Consider the following 19,002-nt stretch of genomic DNA (forward strand, 5'->3'; position numbering starts at 1 on the left):
TCTGTTTATTGATTTTGGAGTCTTGTTTTTTTTTTTTTAAATGACGTCACAGGGTTGAGACGGAAGTGTAAGTGTCGGGCTCATTCTGATGACGCGTCTGCAGGGATTACGGTTGAAACTTAACAGCTGGAAGCAAACCTTTTTAAAATGAGCTGAAAACAAACGTTTCAAACATTTAAACCTTCTTAAAGCTTCTTAAAGCTTCTTAAACCTGGATTATTTTTTACATTAGTATGAATTAAAGCGGCTGCACCAGTTTGTCACGGAGCTGGTGAACAGATGTTATCATGTCGTTTGTGGTTGATTCAGTCATCATGTTCACCTCACAGGTAAACAACACACCTCACAGGTAAACAACACACCTCACAGGTAAACAACACACCTCGTTAAGTTTCATACTTTAAAATAATAATATCCAGTTTACGTTTATTTATTCGTAAATGCTAGAACAGTTATTTTGGTAAGTAGTAAATAATCCACTGAAAACCTGAAGTAATACATTTCAATTCATTATTGCAAAATTACAAACAATATAAATCTGATATTTTGTGCAGTTTAATTAAAAATAAAATGTGCAGAATGTGCTTTTTTGTGGGTATATTGAACTACAACGTTAAGGTTCTTTTTTTAAAGTTTTTCAGTAAACTTTAGTTGAAAATGATCTTCTACCTTCTGTAAGAATCAACATGTGGCTGTGATCTTTCTTTCTACTGTTTCAAAACTATTTACATATCTAACAGAACAGCATCCTGTCTGGATCAAACTAGGAACCAGTTTAATTCAGAATTTACTTTAAACTAATGTCTGCAGTGAATAGTTTTCTTGCTCAGACTAAACAGTAATCAATGTTATATATAAATAAATAAAGCTTTACTACAATAACTTTAAGGTTAATCTTCCTGCATTATGTCATCATTTCATGCAAAACAAAAGATAAAGATAAACTTTATTGATGCCCTTCATGATGGAACAGCTCAAGAAAACAGGAAGCAGGAATATAATTATTAAAAACAACAAGAAGTTAAAAATCAAACATATTTACATCCGTTAAATAAATGGTGAAAAAATACAATAATAGAATAATACAAGGTCTTTACACTTCCACTTGTGGAAAGAGTTATTATTATTATTATTATTAGAATTAAAAACACACACAGTGTGTAGCATTATTGATGTGAGTGGTGATGAAAACAACACCTGTTGAGCATATTGAGTTGTTTCCTAAATGTTCCAAACGTTAAATAATAACCATCACACAGGTATCCTTAAGGTGGTAGGCTGAGTTCTGCCTGAAACCTTTATTTTTTGGAATCAGGGTGCTGTATGTAGAGTTTAAGCTGTGAGTTGGTAAAAAGACCAGAAAATGTCTCACCATGTAATTTCCTTTTCTCTCTTTCCTCTTGAAATTCAACCCAACATAGGTGCTGTTCTTTGGTTTCGGCTGGTTGTTCTTTATGCGGCAGCTGTTTAAAGATTATGAGGTACAGTGTTACACCATTTCTAACCCTTAAGAAGGATGCTTTGACTGCTGACTCCGGTGTTATAATGTTTCCTTTAAGCTGATAGAACTATAGGTGTACTTCATCACACACTGATAATGTGTTTGTGTTTAATATGTTTGTGTTTTTATTTACAGGTGCGACAATATGTCGTCCAGGTGGTTTTCTCCATCACGTTTGCTTTTTCATGTACCATGTTTGAGCTCATCATCTTTGAGATCCTTGGTGCCTTAAGTAGCAGGTATGTATATTTTATGTAGAATAAAACTGTGTTTTTCTGTGTTTTTCTCTATAATTCTGCGTATTGCTTATTGCTTGTTGTCTTTGCTGCAGTTCTAGATATTTCCACTGGAAGCTGAATCTATATGTGATACTGCTGGTTCTGATCTTTGTCGTGCCTTTCTACATTGGTTACTTCGTTGTCAGCAACATACGCCTGCGTGAGTAAAAGTGACACATCTTATGATTTTAATATTCATTTTGTAACTCAAAGTGAACGGTTCCATTATTAAAAAACATGTTTGCTTTGTGTCCGTGTAGTGCAGAGACAGAAGCTTCTTTTCGCGTGTATGGTTTGGTTTACATTCATGTATTTCTTCTGGAAGTTGGGAGACCCGTTCCCCATCCTGAGTCCAAAACATGGTGAGTGTGCACACATCTCCAAACCCTGTACAAGCAAATACTCAAGGCACTGGACAAAAAGCCAACAAGTTACCACGACTGTAACATCATTCAGAGGTCTAACCTCCTCACCTTTGACGATGTTGTGGGTCTTGCTGATGCTTGTCTAGTGTATAAAGTTATTAATGGTCTGGCTCCTTCCCCACTAAAAGAGTTTATATCACCTCGTGCAGATGGAGGAAGAACAACAGAGGGGATTGTGTTATACAGCACAGATCCTCTGAGTCGTCTCTATTAGAGCTACACACTTTTGGAACTCCATACCGGCTAAAATCAGAGAGTGCTGTAGCTTTGCTGAATTTAAATTTAAAATCAAATCATGGCTCAAATCAGCTCAATCGTGTCCTCATCACACATAAACACTTTTTCATGAACTATGTCTGATAATGTTGTAATGTGTTGATACAGTATGTTATTATGGCTTTGTTGTTGTGGTGTATTGGAGATGTACAGTATGATGCCGTATAGCTGTGTTTTTTTTTTTAGTGTAGTTAAATGCTCTTAGCCTGTTATTGTTTTAATATAATGTATGAATTTCATTGTGGACTAGTGTCATGTCATTGTTCAGTGGTTGTGTACGGTCTCACTGTTGTAAAGATGTTGTTAGTGTATGTTTTGTCGCCGTCTCCTGCTCAGGGAAAACAGATGTAAATTAGCTTATAGCTAACTCTGGTACAGCTAATTGGCTGTACACTGTCCCTGTCAAATAAACAAATAAATACAAATAAATAAATACAAATCTCTGGACGGCATGCAGACCTAGTTTATTACTGTGGATGATGCCTTTATTCTTCATGATTTGATGCAAGACGTTTTGACTGTAAGTGAAACACAAAGTGTTCCTGTTGTCTCTGCTTTAGGCATTCTCTCCATCGAGCAGCTGATCAGTCGTGTCGGTGTTATCGGAGTCACTCTCATGGCCCTGCTGTCTGGCTTTGGTGCAGTCAACTGTCCTTACACGTACATGTCTTATTTCCTCAGGTAAGCTCAGCAGAAAGTTTTATTAGCAACAAAAACTTAAATGTTGCTCTGATGCCTTCTACTCCTGTTGTTTTTTTTTTTTACAGAAATGTAACAGACAGCGACATCCTCGCTCTGGAGAGGCGGCTACTCCAGACTATGGACATGATCGTCAGCAAAAAGAAACGGTAAGCAGAAATGAAAAATTAAATTTATTCAAATGAATAAAACAAATGATTCAGTGACCACTTTTTTGTTTTTTGTGTGTAGAATTGCAATGACACGGAGGCAGATGTACCAGCGTGGAGAGGACCAGAACAAACAGACAGGATTCTGGGGCATGATCAAGAGTGTTACCTCCACACAAACAGGCAGCGAAAGTATCCTTGAATAAATATGATATCCTTAAAATGCTGAGTTTGATTTCATAGAACCATGCAGTAATGTCTACAGTACAGTTATGAGGTTATTAGTCTGCCTTAACTTCTTCCCTTCAGACCTCTCCCTGATCCAGCAGGAGGTGGATGCTCTAGAGGAGCTGAGTCGACAACTCTTCCTGGAGACTGTGGACCTTCAAGCTACCAAGGTAACACATATGTATTTATATACACATCAGAATCAGAATCTGAATCTGGGTTTATTGCCAAGTACATTTACACATACAAGGAATCTGACTTGGTGTATTGGTGCTAAACAATTAACAAGGAAATAAAGCAGAACTAACAACAACTTAAATAATACAGAATAAGAAGATATTACAATATATAAAACAGGATTTAAAAATGTAAAATATAAAAAATAAAAATAAAAAACACAATGTACAAAAGGTGTAATGTAGGAGCTGTGCAGAAAAAAAAAGTTAACGCACAAAAACAGACAAAACAATGCGCACCAACACACCTGGGCGACCGTCCTCGGCGCCATCTCGATGTGATCACATGACATGTGCCAGTTATTGTCTGCTAAATGTATAAAATAACATCTGTTTGCTTCATTTTCACCATATCAGCCTAAAAGGTCATGTTGTGTTTAAGTGCTGTCTGCTGCCCTCTAGTGGCCAAATGAAAACTGGCATTAAAAGTCTAAGTTTACTTTATTTATCGTGTGGGTGATCTGAGATGCACAGTAGTCTCCATAAAAGGCTCAGATTAAATTTTATGAATTGTGCCATATCTTTGAAGACCAAGAACCAAAAGTGTTAACAGTTAACAAAGGCCAATAAACACCCCCCCCCCCCCCCACCCCCCCACCCCCCCACCCCATAAAAAAAGGAAACTCATAGTTGCTAACTGTTATCACTGTGGAGTGTTATCACATGTTTACCTGGGTGCAGATAGATACACATGCTTGTTTATATTTCGCTCCAGTACATCTCTGTTTGTGTTCTGCTCTCGCCTCTCCCTCAGTTGATGATTACAGCGGGCGACTTGTGCTGTTCGAGGTCGCAGCCAGTCAAAGATGACTGAGACGGTTAAAAGCAAAACTGCACTCGGCTGGACAAATAAAGATATCTGAAATATACACACAAACATGTCCTTTCTCCCTGACAGGGTTGAGTGATCTATACCAGTAGATCTTTAAACCCATTTTTTTTTCTCTCTTGGTGAAAGTGTGAGCAATCAAAGTGTATTGTAACATCCATAACACACAAAGCAAGTTGAATGTCTTGACAGGTGTTGCAAATTAGCATTTTGCTATAAACACTTAGAGCTGTGCATCTGGAACTTGTGCATGGTTAAATGTTACAGCACCAATGTTACTGTATGTTAAATAAACAAATAAATAAAATACATTTAAATGATCCCCGTTTGCCCGTGTGTGATAAATGATTTGCTGACTCTTAATCATCACCTTCACCTTTCTTTAGGAGCGGATTGAGTACTCAAAGACATTCCAGGGGAAGTACTTCAACTTCCTCGGCTACTTCTTCTCCATCTACTGTGTTTGGAAAATCTTCATGGTGAGAACATTCACATTTATTTATACCCTGGTTTTGTGGCTTCCCCTCCCACTCTCCCAGTTACATAATCAGATGTTGTTAAAAAAAAGAAGTTAGACTTCTCTTCAAAACCCTTCTTGTGTCTCTCACAGGCCACTATAAACATTGTGTTCGATCGAGTTGGAAAGACAGATCCGGTGACGAGGGGGATTGAGATCACAGTGAACTACTTGGGCATCCAGTTTGATGTAAGGCACACACACACTCAAACATGCACACGCACACACCTGCAGAGAGAGAGTCACATGTCACACCACGCGGCCTCCTGTAAAGATAATTATCTGCACCATTATCATCTCTCTCTGTGCTGCTTTCTCTGCAGTGAATCTGATGATGATCACTTTAAATCTCTTCTCATGTAGACAATTATAGGAGGGACTTTTCACAGCTCACACTCGGGGCTTGGCGTTGCGTTTGAAATTTAAATGAATAAAATGATGAATTGTAGATTGAAAGTTGTCTCCCCACTCTCGCCTGTCTTGTTTTAAACTGCCTCGTATTTCATCTTCTTGTGTCCTTTATCTCTCTCTACATCTCAGGTTAAGTTTTGGTCCCAGCACATCTCTTTCATCTTGGTGGGAATAATAATCGTTACATCCATTCGTGGCTTACTCATCACCCTCACTAAGGTAAAGCTATGACATAACACATCCTTAACCCTCTTGCATCACTATGGACATTTTTGTCCATTTGGTCAAATTTTATCTCTTCATCTGGCCATCATTTTGTCTGTTAGTGCATTTGGCACACGTTTTTTGTAATAAAAGACTCTCTCTTGACAAATTTTGGAATGCACATTTTTTTTTTTAATAGATCAATAGAACACTATTTTATAATATTGGATATTTTTTCCCTCCAATGTCCAAACAGGGAACTACATTTTAAATCTGATGCTGCACAAAAACTAACAATGCATCAAAGTCAATATTTTGGATAATCTGTGACATATCCAAGACTGATTTGGAAAAAATAATCCCCCAGCCACCAAAGATTTTTTAAATGGAAAATAACTCATTTTTGTGTCTTTTTCATAAATAACAACAGTGACATCAAGTAATCAAATTGGCACTTAAAGGGTTAAATTCCTAAAAAATGATTGAATGTTTGGTAGTTTTGAGCAGGGCTGAAGTTGTTTAAGAGATGTATGCAAAGAAAAGTAGAAAACAATATGAATCTGTTCTATTTTTATATCAGTTTTTTGGCATGGACATTTTTGTCCTTACTGACTTAAGAGGGTCGTAAATTAAACTGATGCCTGAGGGTTAAATGGCTAAAGACATGCAGGTCAATACATCCATGGCATGTTGGTTTAACCAGATTGAATGTTTTTTCTTTTTGATATATAGTTCTTCTATGCCATATCAAGCAGCAAGTCGTCCAATGTCATCGTGCTCGTCCTGGCTCAGATCATGGTGAGTGTGAGATGCTTTATCAGAAAACAGAGCGTAGCCTCCTAAAAAACAGATTGACCCAAACTTCTTCTTTTCTGTATTTCAGGGGATGTATTTTGTATCGTCCGTGTTGCTGATGCGTATGAGCATGCCGCTGGAGTACCGCTCCATCGTGACAGAGGTTCTCGGAGAGCTGCAGTTTAACTTCTACCACCGATGGTTTGATGTCATTTTCCTGGTCAGCGCCCTCTCCAGCATCCTCTTCCTTTATCTCGCCCACAAGCAGGCACCAGAGAAACACATGGTGCTCTGATCCCACACATCTCTCCTCACCTGGATGTGACTGCTGACTCCTGGAGGGGCTTTAAATCTTTAAAGTTGAATCCAGAACTTCTTCTTTTTTTTAAGTATTGGACATAATTATCTGGACTGCCTGTTCCTGAATCAGGAACAGCTGATTGTTAGATTTAAGGAGAGGGGAAATATTGGAGCAAATGAATAACCTTTTATTATCAAGTTCCTTGAATGAATTAAAATGTACAGAAAAAAACGAGGGTCACAAAATGATGTACCAACAAATGGCAAAAAAAATGTTCTTTGTGCTCTTAAAATGTTTGCCTCTGTGGCCTCAAAGACTTTTTTACTTTCTCAGTCTTAACACACTGGAGCTGAACTATTCACAGCACTCTCCCACTTCTGTTCTGCTAAGGTTTAAATAGACTGTATGAAGGAAATCTCAAGAGGGTATGATCTACATCCTGAAGACTGAAGTCATGTAATTGGAACTAAATACACAAAATACGCTGAATTCAGATAGAATGTGTTTATTTGTGTTCATGAAAGTTTGTTATTCAATTCAGAAATGAGAACAAAAATAGTCAAATTTATCGAAAATTAAATAAAGGCAGCAAATCTTGCATACTGAAAAAAAAAATACATTGAAGGCCATACAGTCGTATTTAATGGCAGCATGTTCATTCAGTTTCTGCAGGATGTGGTTTATCACAGTAAAGATGGTGAGCTCAGGTGTGGGAAAGACTTTTCTCCCGACTATTGCACAGGTGACTAGATCAAGTGTTTGCATCCAGGAAAGACAATCATTCAGGATCATGCTTTGTTCTCAGCCTTTTTTTTTATACATGCAGTTATTCCACTGTGATCGAGGTACTGACACTGAGCTTTACTCGGCTGCGTGAAGAGCTGATTGTTAAAAAAACCAACAACAACAATGGATCAACATTAAGAATGACAAAGGTGAAACCAGGGATTGGAGGTTATTCGGTGGCTTCTTAGAATATTTCATCCAAACTCTCTTCTGATGAAGATGATGATGAAGATGAGGTCTGGAAGAGAGAAAAAAATAAAACCAATTATTTTGGACATTCAGCATTGTTTCATATGTCAGCTATTAGGTATAAAAATGGGAATGACAAGAATAAAAACACAGCTGCTAAAAGTAATAACATAAAGTCATCCACACAGCTTCTGCACGCCGTGCTAAAGGTCGATTGAATATCAACATGCAAACCTGCTGATATATATCAGGTTAGATGTTTTCAACAGTGATTGTAGTGGCTATTTGTCTAAAAAAACAAAAAAATCTAAATAAACTAATATCAAACATAATCAAAGGACCACTGATGCATCATGGGAATGTGATGTACGCAGGCAAAAGAAATCCAACGTCCATGCAAGAGATCTGCAGTTTATTTGGTTCAAAAGAAAGCAAACAAAAGAACAAAGATAATCATGTCTCCTGCTGCCTCTCATAGGCCCACCCAGGTGCATGCTGGTCCTCTACCTGCCTCTTACTTAAATAACCTCTGGTGCCCACAGTGTTACCAAATACCTAACAGAAATACTCATTCAGAACTAAATGTACTAAACAAACAACTAGCAAAAAGAAAATATCACCCACAATCTATTCTAAATAAAGAAAACATGTAGAATAATTAAATAAACAACAACACCCAAATATTAGTTAAACTAAACACCAAAACTAATTCTAACAACAATTAAATAGCTCCAACAGTGATAATCGTAATTTGTTGCATTATGGTAATAATATAGTAAAGCTTTGTTAACTGGGAATGCCTTTAGTTTTGTAGATATTTCATCATGAAGAATGTATAGAACTTATGCATTTACTAAGCTACAAGACATTCTACCACAAATTAAGCTTGGACCTGCTGGCGGCAAAAGAATAATCAGAGTTTCTGAAACAATGGAGTATTTACTATTGTTATCTATTGTGACTATTTCAAAGTGGTCTCTGTCTGCTCAGCTCAGTTTCTCTTCTTGGGGATGTCAGACAACACTGGTAACTACCAGATGACATATTTTCTAAATATGCCCAAGCTTTGTTTTCTGCATCATAAATAATATAAAAAGTGTTTTAATAGATAACCTATCAGGTAACATATACACAGATTGAGAGAGAGAGAGAGAGAGAGAGAGAGAGAGAGAGATATATATATATATAGCAGTCAAACTAACATCCCTAGAACTGACTAGACTCTTCTCCTCTGTCGCCCCCCGGTGGTGGAATGAACTTCCAAACTCCATGTGATCTGCAGAGTCCCTCTGCACCTTTAAGAAAAAGCTAAAGACCCAGCTCTTTCATGAATACCTACTAACTTAATGATGATGGTCTCCATATTATTGATGATGATGATGGTAATGACGATGGTTTTTGTTTGATAACGACGACTTATAAGATGGTTTCTATACTGATTAGAGCTCTCAAGAACTGCCCTCAATGTTGTGCTTTGCCTCTGGTCACTTCCTGTCAGCACCTGTGTGTCCAATCAGACTCAAAGCTGATCGTTTGCTCTTACTCACATTGTTCCCTTTTTTCTAGATCCTTGCTTGTGTTGTTCTTACTCTCTGATGTACGTCGCTTTGGATAAAAGAGTCTGCTCAGTGAATTGTAGAATTGTAGAACCCCACAGCCATGTTACTGTGTTTGCTGTGACTCACCCGCTCTCTGGCTGCTTCAGCGGGGGTTTCAGGTCTGGCCTCTTCCTCTTCCTCCTGTCTCTCCTCTTTGCTGACCTCCGGGATGTCTGCTTTGTGGACCTGAGCGTAAGAGGTTTCCCCGAGCAGCAGGCGAGTGATGGTCACTCCTTTATCTTTGAGTTGGCCGTAGACGCTCTTTTTGGCGACCAACATCTCCAGAGAGTTTCCACTGCTGCGGATCATTTGCACCACCTCATCATGGCTGCTCTGCTCCACGTTTACTCCGTCCACCTCCACTACGATGTCATCATCCTCCAGACCGGCCCTGTCCGCAGCTCCACCTTTCACCACCTTATGGGACAAACCCAGTGTGTCTTAAAACTTTGACACATAAAGCTGTTCTTTAAATATTGCAAATTCTTTTTTTATTATTATTCTTTTTTTTTATTACTTTCATGCTTTCCATCAGTCATACAAGTTTTTATCAACCAAAATAATACCATAACATTTAACTTAGTTACACTTTTCAAGAGTGAAATCAGGATCACATGAGATATTTACCTTTATATCTCAAGACACAACAGAGAAAACACATCAAATAAAACAAAAAATATAGATATATAATTACGGGACAAACACAAGTGTGTCTTAAAACTTTGACACATAAGGCTGTTTTTCTTTTAATACTGCAAATCTTTAGTGATGCTTACGTCCATGATGTACTGTCCACACACGCCCTGAATGCCGTTCAGGTGAAAGCCATAGCCAGCGGCGGTCTTCTCCATCTTACACAGTTTAGGCTTTAGCTCCTCCCTCCTCTCCTCAACAGGTATGGATGGTTGGACTGGAGCAGGTAACTTGATGGCCTCTGTGTAACTGGGCGGCAAGTTGGAATCCTGAAACTCCTCCAAGAAAAGCATCGGAGTGGCTTTCCCCTGTGAGAAACATCAGAACGACAAAATATAGATGTGTCTGTAAAAAAAAACAAGGCCAAACTCACACGCATCACAACCACAGCTCCCCACACCCGACCTAACAGAACTCAATAACAGGACCGTCACACGCATTGCAACCTCAATAGAACAAACTGCTCAGATAATGGCACACGATCGTTTGCTTCCCAACAGTATTCAGAGGTTTGTTAGAAACTAGAGAGAGCCGGTATGAACTAAGGGGAACAGGTGTGTATAAAAAACCAAAGGTAAGGACAAACATAAAGAACAGGTGTATTTCAGTAAAAGGGGTTAACTTGAGGAATTGAGAATGTGTAGTTCACTTTCCAGATTTAAATTTTGGTTTTAAAAAATGGTGTTTAACAAATCTAAAAGGTTGGTTTGATTATTTTTTGTGAGTGTGACTTCTGTTTTGTTTTTTGTTTGTTTCATTTGTTTTGTTTTGAAATAAATTCTTGGAACAAATTTTGTTCTGACATGTTTTGTTTTGTTTGTAACCAAACTAGTCGTGTCTTAAATAATAAGATTTGTAACAATTTCACCTTTTCGGTCAAATTTTTTTTGTTTATTCTTGTGACCGAAATAAATGATTACTACTAACAGAAGAGGACATCACACTGACCTCGCCCCACTTCCCTCAGGACGGAGGTACAGAACAATGAGGTGCAGAAAGGCTCGCCTCAGAAAGGAGCCTGATCCCTGCTGTAATAACGGCCCTGAATAAAAAGGCCTCGCTGAACAGGCCAGAGTGGGACCTCTTGACTTTTTGTCTATCTCTGTTTTTCTGTGTATGAATCTTCTTTGGTGGGACTCGTCCGTTTGGACAGTAACGGTGCTGTGGAAAATAATTTCCCCTCTGGGACAATAAAGTCTAAAAGTCTAAAGTCTGTTGTGTATGTCAAAGCTTGATGATGGCTCACTGACTCACCAGTTTGTACATTTGGTCTGTTTCTTTGTCCACCACCAGCAGGCAGCAGTTATTGCCACTCTGCTTGATCTTGTTCACTGCCTGCTCATGGCTGCAGGTTTCCACTTCCTTGCCGTCGACGGCCACAAGTCGGTCCATTTCCTTCAGCCCTGCTGTTAATGCCGGGCTGTTTCTTTCTATGTCCTTGATGAAGTGCCCTGCATCGATTTAAAATGAACACATTTTAAGAAATAAAGCCAAAAAACTGAAGCCAGTATATATAATATATGTAATATAGATAATGGTCTTGCCTGCTTGGTTGGGCTCTTTCTTGAGCAGGAAGCCGTATCCATCAGATCCCTTGGTAATGTGGATTTTGCGTGGCTTGTGAGTGAGGTACCTGGTCGTGGCTAACCACGCCCCCATCTTCATGTATTTGCTCTGGTAGTACTTGTCTGTTTCTTCGTCGACCAGCAGGAACATGACGCAGTTGCCGGCGAGCTTGATCATGTCCACTACTTGTTCGTGCGTCGAGCTTTCTACATTGTTCCCGTTGACCTCTAGCAGGCGGTCGTTGACTCGGATGCCGGCCTTGTACGCCATGCTTCCTGGGATCACCTCGGTCATAAACAAACCCTTCTCTCCTAGGAAGGATTTAATGAAAGATATGTGATTATTAAGAGGAGATGTTTGGACTAAGAGTACAGAGACAGTTCTCTGCAGACTGATTCAAATAGTATTACCACTATAAAAATGAAACTCTTTTAAAAACAATAACCTACATTTACAGTTATAATAATAATGATAATATACTTTTTTTGTGTAGCCATTACAAAACCTTTAGGTTGGTCTTTTGTATTCTTCCAATATGATTGTTGACATTGTTATTTTTTTAAGTGACAGACTGTTTGACCTTTATAAAAAAATCCTTTATTCTAAATACTTTAGAGTCTTAATATGTGATGTTTCACACTGAAATATAATATAAATCAAGTATCTCCTCTGAAAATAACTCTGTGAGTCATGACTGTCTACAATGGGTGTAACACCCGAGTCCCACTGTCTGTGATGTTTTCAGAGTTTTCAGAGTCCTATCTTCACTTTGTTTACATCGCCCGGACGGCCGGCTGACTCCTCCCCTCGTGTATAAAAGTTGTTTAATTGAGGGACTAGAGAAAAGAAGAATAACATACTGTACTCACTGCTTAACTGTGTTTCTAGATCACGCTCATTTCAGGTAAATTTACATGCAGTGTGAAGATACCAGCATAATGAAGATCGCTAGCATTAGCATGCTAACACAACAATGCAGCGCCAGTTGTTTTGGTTTCATGCTGGAGCTCAAGGGCGACATCTGCTGGATCAAAAAAATTGCATATAAAGCCTTTAAATAGGGCTGCACGGTGCAATGGTAAGCGCTGCAGCCTCATAGCAAGACGCTTCCTGGTTTGAATTCTCTGTCTGACAGTTTGTGTACAGTTTGTATGTTCTCTCCGTGCATGTGTGGTTTCCCTCCGGCTTCCTCCCACAGTTTAAAGACATGCTCGCTAGGTTAATCGGTGACTCTAAATCGCCCTGTAGGCGTGAGTGTGAATTTTTTGTCTGTCTCTTGTGTGTCAGCCCTGTGATTGGCTGATGACCAGTCCAGGGGTGTACCCTGACTCTCACTCAAAGACAGCTAGTATCGCTGTATAGATAATTGATGGATAAATAAATCATCTAAAGCCTGAAAACAGGAATCCTACTTGTTTCGTCTGAAAAATTGTAAAAAGCCATTTGTTGGATCCAGAGGAAGCTACACCGAGTGAACACTTTCAGCGATCTAGTAGATCTAAAAACTGCTCAGATAATGTACAAAGCATAAAATCATTTGCTTCCCAACAGTATTCAGAGGTTTGTTTGAAACTAGAGAGAGCCGGTATGAACTAAGGGGAACAGGTGTGTATAAAAAACCAAAGGTAAGGACAAACATAAAGAACAGGTGTATTTCAGTAAAAGGGGTTAACTTGTGGAATTAAGAATGTGTAGGTCACTTTCCAGATTTAAATTTTTGTTTAAAAAAACGGTGTTTAACAAATCTAAAAGGTCGGTTTGATTATTTTTAGTGAGTGTGACTTCTGTTTTGTTTTTTGTTTGTTTCATTTGTTTTGTTTTGAAAGAAATTCTTGGAACAAATTTTGTTCTGACATGTTTTGTTTTGTTTGTAACCAAACTAGTCGTGTCTTAAATAATAAGATTTGTAACGAGGGGCGGTGTAATAAGATGAAGCTTCAGCCTAAACCTTTTCACTCAAAGTGTTTTTGTTTTTTCTTGTGACCGAAATAAATGATTAGTACTACTAACACTTGTGTCAAGGGAATAAATCAGCTTTATAGTCTGAAGATATATGGATAACTGATTACGGATATCAAGACACACTTCAACAGTTGATGCTGTATAATATAACATATGATGTTATATAACTAAAGTTATCTCAAATGATCCATCAGCTCCACAGTTGTAAATTGAAGAAATCAAAGAGTAACTTAAGACTCGGCTGTAAAGCAGTGTTTCACTTCTCTCCCTGGTTAAAGGTTTGAAGTCTGTCCCACCTTATGTGTGTGTGGTGTGTTCAGGTGTAATCAGAAGTGCTTTCATTGCACTTGTAAACACGCCCAACACTGTTGACATGAGGTCATCCACCTGTGCTCCTTCAGTGCAGTAAGGTTATAAATGAAACCTCTAAACGTCAAGAACATTTAAAAAAACAGAATGTCAGCTCACTTTCTACTGAGCGGAGAGAGAATCCGTATCCCGCGCTGGACTTCACCATGTAGCAGAGTTTGGGTTTCTCAGCCATCTTGGAGACACCGTTGGCAACCGGTTTGCCCTGAGGTTCAGAGAGGTTCACTCCCTTCGCTTTGGCTTTCTTGTAAGGGGCTTCGTCCAGGATGTGAAACGTTGCTGTCGCTCCACTGTTTCTCACCATGTCCACCACCTGACCCGAGACAGAGCAGCATGGTTAAAAAAACAAGGTTCCTGTCAGTGTCACAGTTTATTTCCATCAATATTGAGCCCTGAAATATTGGAAACTGACAAAATGTCAAAAGAAAATGATCAGCCAGCTTAGACAGATGACGCACCAGAACACAATACTTTTAGTTGAATTTGGAAATAGCAACATTTTTAGGTTTTAAAACATTTTTTAAGGACACCAGCTGCTTGAGTTTCAAGTCATTCTGCAGCAGATTCCAGACTGAGGGTGCAGAATACCTAAAAGTCCTTTCCTCAGTTTTCTGTCTGAGTGTTTGGGACAGCGAGCAAGTTAACAAAGCTAGCTGATGTTACTTAGAAGATAAGGGACACCATGCCTCCAAATTCACTGCATTGCTGTTTTCAAGGGAAAGTAGATGTTTTATAGATGTCTATTCATTTATGTCCTCTTCATTTTATACTTTGGACCTCTTAACAAGTTTACCTGCCAACATCCATATGTCCATCTAATTATGACAGAAGCAGAAATAATATGAGGGAGTAAGAAAAAGTAAGATGGGAAATTGTTATGAATATTTAGAGGAATGATTTTATGTTTGCTCAGACTTGAGAATGCTTTATTATAATTAAATTCAGAGGTTTCAAGTAACTAAGTACAAATACTTCATTACTTTACTTAAGTAGAATTTTTGGGTATCTATACTTTACTGGAGTAATTCTTTTTCTGCCGACTTTTTACTTTCTGCTCCTTACGTTTTGAAAATAGCCTCGTTACTCCTATTTCATTTCGGCTTGTCATCGTTAAAAAACCCCACAAAAACCTATCCAGATAATCGCTCCGTTTTGCACCATTACAATACTTATAGGCAACTAGTCATCATATCTTCAGCTCCATGAAACACATGTTAATGCTCAGTAGTTCACATATATGGTTCTTTAATGTATTTGAATTGTACTAAAATGCGTTCATTTTCAATGGGCATCAATGCGGATGAAACAGGTGCATCCCAAATATTTAAAAATTAACATTTTAATATAACATTAAAGTCATTATGGCCTTTAGAAAAATGTTTTTTTGGGGAGGTGGGGTAGTGCACTATAGGCCTCTGTGGCGCGGCCTAAGCTTTTGTCCTTAATGGCATTTTTTTCATTACTTTTACTTTCATACTTGAAGTAGTTTTGAAACCAGTACTTTTACACTTTTACTTGAGTTGATACTTCAACTTCTACAGAAGTCTTTTTAAACCCTAGTATCTATACTTCTACCTGAGTAATGAATGTGAATACTTTTGACACCTCTGATTAAATTATGTTGGTTATTGATGGCAAATTACAATTATAATTTATTCATTCACATAACCCTTCTGATATACAGTATGTTGTCGTTGTCTGGCCTCCATATCAGTCTTATTGAATATTGTGCACTGTGGTTAAATCCAAGTCTATTTACCTCTGAATGGGGCAGTCCGTCCACATATGTCCCCCCGACCCTCAAGATGCGGTCTCCATCCTTCATGCCAGCCAGTTCAGCCGGACCTCCCATTTCCAGGCAGCGTACGAGGTGACCCTCCTCCCCATGCTCCAGTCTCAGGTAGAAGCCAAATGTTTGACCTGGCTTCTTGGTTAGAGAAATCACCCTGGGCTTGTACCCGGCCATTTCCTAACATGAACAAGTAGGTAAAGTTGTTTTGTTTTAAAACGAAAAAAAAAAAATGATGTTGACAATCGTCCTCTCTCTCCCCCTACCTTCCTCCTGTTAATACTCTCGCCCCATAAACATTTAATAGCAGATTACCCAGGGTCCTTTAAGAGGCCTTAAAAGTGCTGATAAGTTCAGATGAAAAGTTAATCTTTAATAACCAGAGCTCTGGAATCAGTTAATGGTTACTGAGGCACAGCTGACTGAGATGAAGACGTCCATTAAATGACAACGTGAACTTTAAATGTAAGGAACGTCTCTCACTGTAATCCTCTTATTATTATTACACTGTTATTGTCCGTACATGTGTTGGGATGTGGTTTGGAAACAGTTGTTCCTTTTGAACTTCTGGTACTGGTTTACTACAGCCTTGAACCTCCATGTGATAAACACTGACACTCCTTTTTTTTTTTACTAGAGAGGTTGTCGTGCCGTTTTGTTCTTAATAATTGATTAATTTTCATCTTTACTTCTTTTAAAGTAATTTTTTTTCTATACCAAAAACTCCCTGTGACACATTTATAGTCATTTCTATACTTCCTAACTCTGGACTTCAATTGATTCTTACTTTGTGTACAATATTTAAACCAATTACATTTTTTTATGACAAAAATAAGAAGTAAACACACACATCCCCCAAACTTAGCCTCATTTAGCTGAATTTGTATGAACTTCAGAAACCCTTTTTGAACTTAGATTTTATGAGTGTTAACATGACTTGACAGCAAAATGCAGATCGTAAACATGTGCAGTATGAGACGGCAATTATAGGACTATTACAACAAAGGGTTAAAGCATAACAAACATTATCACAAAAAGCCACCTCAAGTGAATTGTTTCTCCAAGAAAAAAAACAAGATGACTCACTCTAAACACTTTAAATCATCGTCTGTGTTCAGAAAGTAGAATACTTTCTTTAGTTCTACATGTTAAAGGTTCAAAACATTTCTGACTTGTGTCGACTCTTAAACCCAAATCTATGTGATGGACAACCTGAACACTAAGATCGGTTTGACAAAAACACTGAGGGGTTTTTTTTGCTAACAAAGGCAATATTGTACGGTCACTTTTGGGAAAATTACCAAACTTGAAAGTGTTTTAAAATTTATTTTAAAAAACACTTACATTTATCTTTTCTAGATTCTTCTTCAAATTTATTTTTACTGAATTTTGGATAATTACACACATTTACACAAACAGATTCCCACCCCCATACAATCCCCCCCCCCCCCCTTGCTGTCACTCACGTATAAAGACTCTTTCACTACCTTGCCATATTCTGTTGGTGAATAATAAATAAAATAAACATATATATATACACAAATAAGTATTAATAATAATATTCTGATAAGGTGGAATAAAAAAAGAAAAAGGCAAAGTAAATTCACTATTTATTCCTGTACATGTGTGGAGGGTTTGCCAAAGAATGTCAGGAACGATCTTTTCTAGATTCTAAACACTTCACCCTAACTCTAACGTGTAGCCCCTTGTGGGTGATCTAACCCCTCAATGCAAAATGTGATATTGGATATTCTTTGGCTATCTGAAATTGTCCTTTTGCTTTGTTTTCAAATAGTTATCTGATACGGGATCAAACATTTTTACAAAGTATACAAAGAATAATCTGAGTGTTTTGAAATCAAACTCACCAGCTCTTCACTGCTTAGTGTCCCAGACCAAAGGAGGAGTTCACCTGTCACAGCCGAGCTGTTATCTGTATCATATCTTCAACCTGCTCTCCTCCCCCACTCCCTCTTTCTCTCTGTGTGAGGACTTTGACAGACCAAAGGTGAGCCTAAAGGCTGAGTTATTTAACAGTGTCTTGTGTCAGGAATGTCTCAGGACGCCATGGCTCTGTGCTGCCTGTCCTCGGGGGGGGAGGGGGGGGGGGGGGGTGATGAAGAAACCATGAAGCAGTCATCTGTTCGGTGGTCAAAGGTGAAAGAGGCAAGTGGAAATCAGTAACGTCAGGAAATTGCGAAACGATTCACATAAATACTCATTTGCATAAATCCCTCTGATACGAATTTGACTGGACTTTATTGGTTTTAAAAAAAAGATTATATGATATATTAAATGAAATATGTTTAAAATGATTATGAAAAGAAAAGTCTGACAGTTTAAGCAATAGATAAAATGAAAAAAAAAACAACCTTCACGAGGCCAAACTTCTTGTTTCTGCTCCCAATTTATGAACAGTTGAACTCATGGAAAAAACACATTTTGATTGAAATTTAATTTGGAATAATAATTTACCAGGATATGTCTTTAAAAAACGATCTAATTTTACGTGCCTTAGAAAAATCTTTCCTCGTTTTAATTGGTTGTATTTTAAGAACCTCTTGAGCCGTTATGTAGAGACAAACCAACAGGGACACAAAAAGAGTGGTGCTCACTGAGTGAGTGAAAACAGGGCGCAGGGCTCATTTCAGCTTGCACAACTTCCATCGGCATTAAAGTTGGTCAAAACTTGCTGATATTCAAGCATTCATAAACACACTACAAGTTCATTAGGTTTGTTTAAACACTCTTATTTATTTTCTATGAAGCCGCTTGTACTTTTATGTCATCACAGGTTAAAGTTTTACCACAGTGTCTTGTCAAAGCTCTTACAAAAAGTGTTGCTATGGTTACTAACTATGGGAGAGTCCTCTGGCTATAAAAGGCTCATTATGACAGATCTGTACTTGGGATGGGACAAAGGTGGAAAAACAAAACAAAACAGCAAGCAAAACAAACAAAAAAACGTTTCCAAACGATTTAAGTTCTTGTGTTGAACGATGTCTACAGAGACGAGGGTTCCCATATTATCTTTTTTAAACAGCCTCCAAGGACTGTTACTTTCCAGTTAGGGTAAACCAGTTACTGTATGCATTGATAACAACACTGTATTATCCACTCATCGGCCCCTCTCTTTACAAATATCATTTTAGAGTTTGTTTACAGAGCCAAACACATTCAATAACTTCACTGGACTGAGGA

At 38.1% G+C, this 19,002-nt stretch overlaps 2 protein-coding genes across 3 annotated transcripts; one reads left to right on the top strand and one right to left on the bottom strand.

Annotated features, from left to right (window-relative positions):
- Positions 1–73: 73 nt before the first annotated feature.
- Positions 74–7,916, top strand: si:ch73-390b10.2 (Golgi pH regulator). 2 transcript variants are annotated; one of them, XM_065962082.1, is made up of 14 exons: positions 74–349; positions 1,422–1,481; positions 1,637–1,740; positions 1,833–1,939; positions 2,040–2,141; positions 3,041–3,161; positions 3,248–3,328; positions 3,411–3,520; positions 3,638–3,726; positions 5,008–5,100; positions 5,232–5,327; positions 5,679–5,768; positions 6,486–6,551; positions 6,637–7,916. In XM_065962082.1, exons 2-14 carry the CDS (start codon positions 1,455–1,457, stop codon positions 6,841–6,843), a joined length of 1,293 nt encoding a protein of 430 aa, XP_065818154.1. In that variant the 5' UTR covers positions 74–349; positions 1,422–1,454; the 3' UTR covers positions 6,844–7,916. The 2 variants fall into 2 exon arrangements, with proteins under 2 accessions (XP_065818154.1, XP_020509110.1); XM_020653454.3 differs by having other exon boundaries at positions 74–329.
- pdzk1 (PDZ domain containing 1) lies at positions 7,339–17,824 on the bottom strand. Its single transcript, XM_020653453.3, has 8 exons — positions 17,670–17,824; positions 15,772–15,981; positions 14,112–14,325; positions 11,660–11,992; positions 11,370–11,566; positions 10,199–10,423; positions 9,510–9,839; positions 7,339–7,873 (listed from the first exon to the last, which is right to left on the bottom strand). The coding sequence occupies exons 2-8, from the start codon at positions 15,976–15,978 to the stop codon at positions 7,820–7,822; spliced, it is 1,560 nt and encodes a 519-aa protein (XP_020509109.1). The 5' UTR covers positions 15,979–15,981; positions 17,670–17,824; the 3' UTR covers positions 7,339–7,819.
- Between the last annotated feature and the right edge of the window lie 1,178 nt (positions 17,825–19,002).

Source organism: Labrus bergylta, chromosome 13 (genome assembly GCF_963930695.1).
Source record: "Labrus bergylta chromosome 13, fLabBer1.1, whole genome shotgun sequence".
Lineage (NCBI taxonomy): Eukaryota > Metazoa > Chordata > Actinopteri > Labriformes > Labridae > Labrus > Labrus bergylta.

Bases quoted from the DNA above. Each gene is read 5' to 3' on its own strand.
- si:ch73-390b10.2 (XM_020653454.3), top strand. From the start codon at position 288: ATGTCGTTTGTGGTTGATTCAGTCATCATGTTCACCTCACAG. The intron at 3,329-3,410 runs GTAAGCAGAAAT...TTTTGTGTGTAG, and splicing joins ATCGTCAGCAAAAAGAAACG to AATTGCAATGACACGGAGGC. The intron at 3,521-3,637 runs GTATCCTTGAAT...TCTTCCCTTCAG, and splicing joins CACACAAACAGGCAGCGAAA to ACCTCTCCCTGATCCAGCAG.
- pdzk1 (XM_020653453.3), bottom strand. From the start codon at position 15,978: ATGGCCGGGTACAAGCCCAGGGTGATTTCTCTAACCAAGAAGCCAGGT. The intron at 14,326-15,771 runs GTAAATAGACTT...GTCTCGGGTCAG, and splicing joins ACGGACTGCCCCATTCAGAG to GTGGTGGACATGGTGAGAAA. The intron at 9,840-10,198 runs GTAAGCATCACT...TTGTCCCATAAG, and splicing joins GTGGACAGTACATCATGGAC to GTGGTGAAAGGTGGAGCTGC.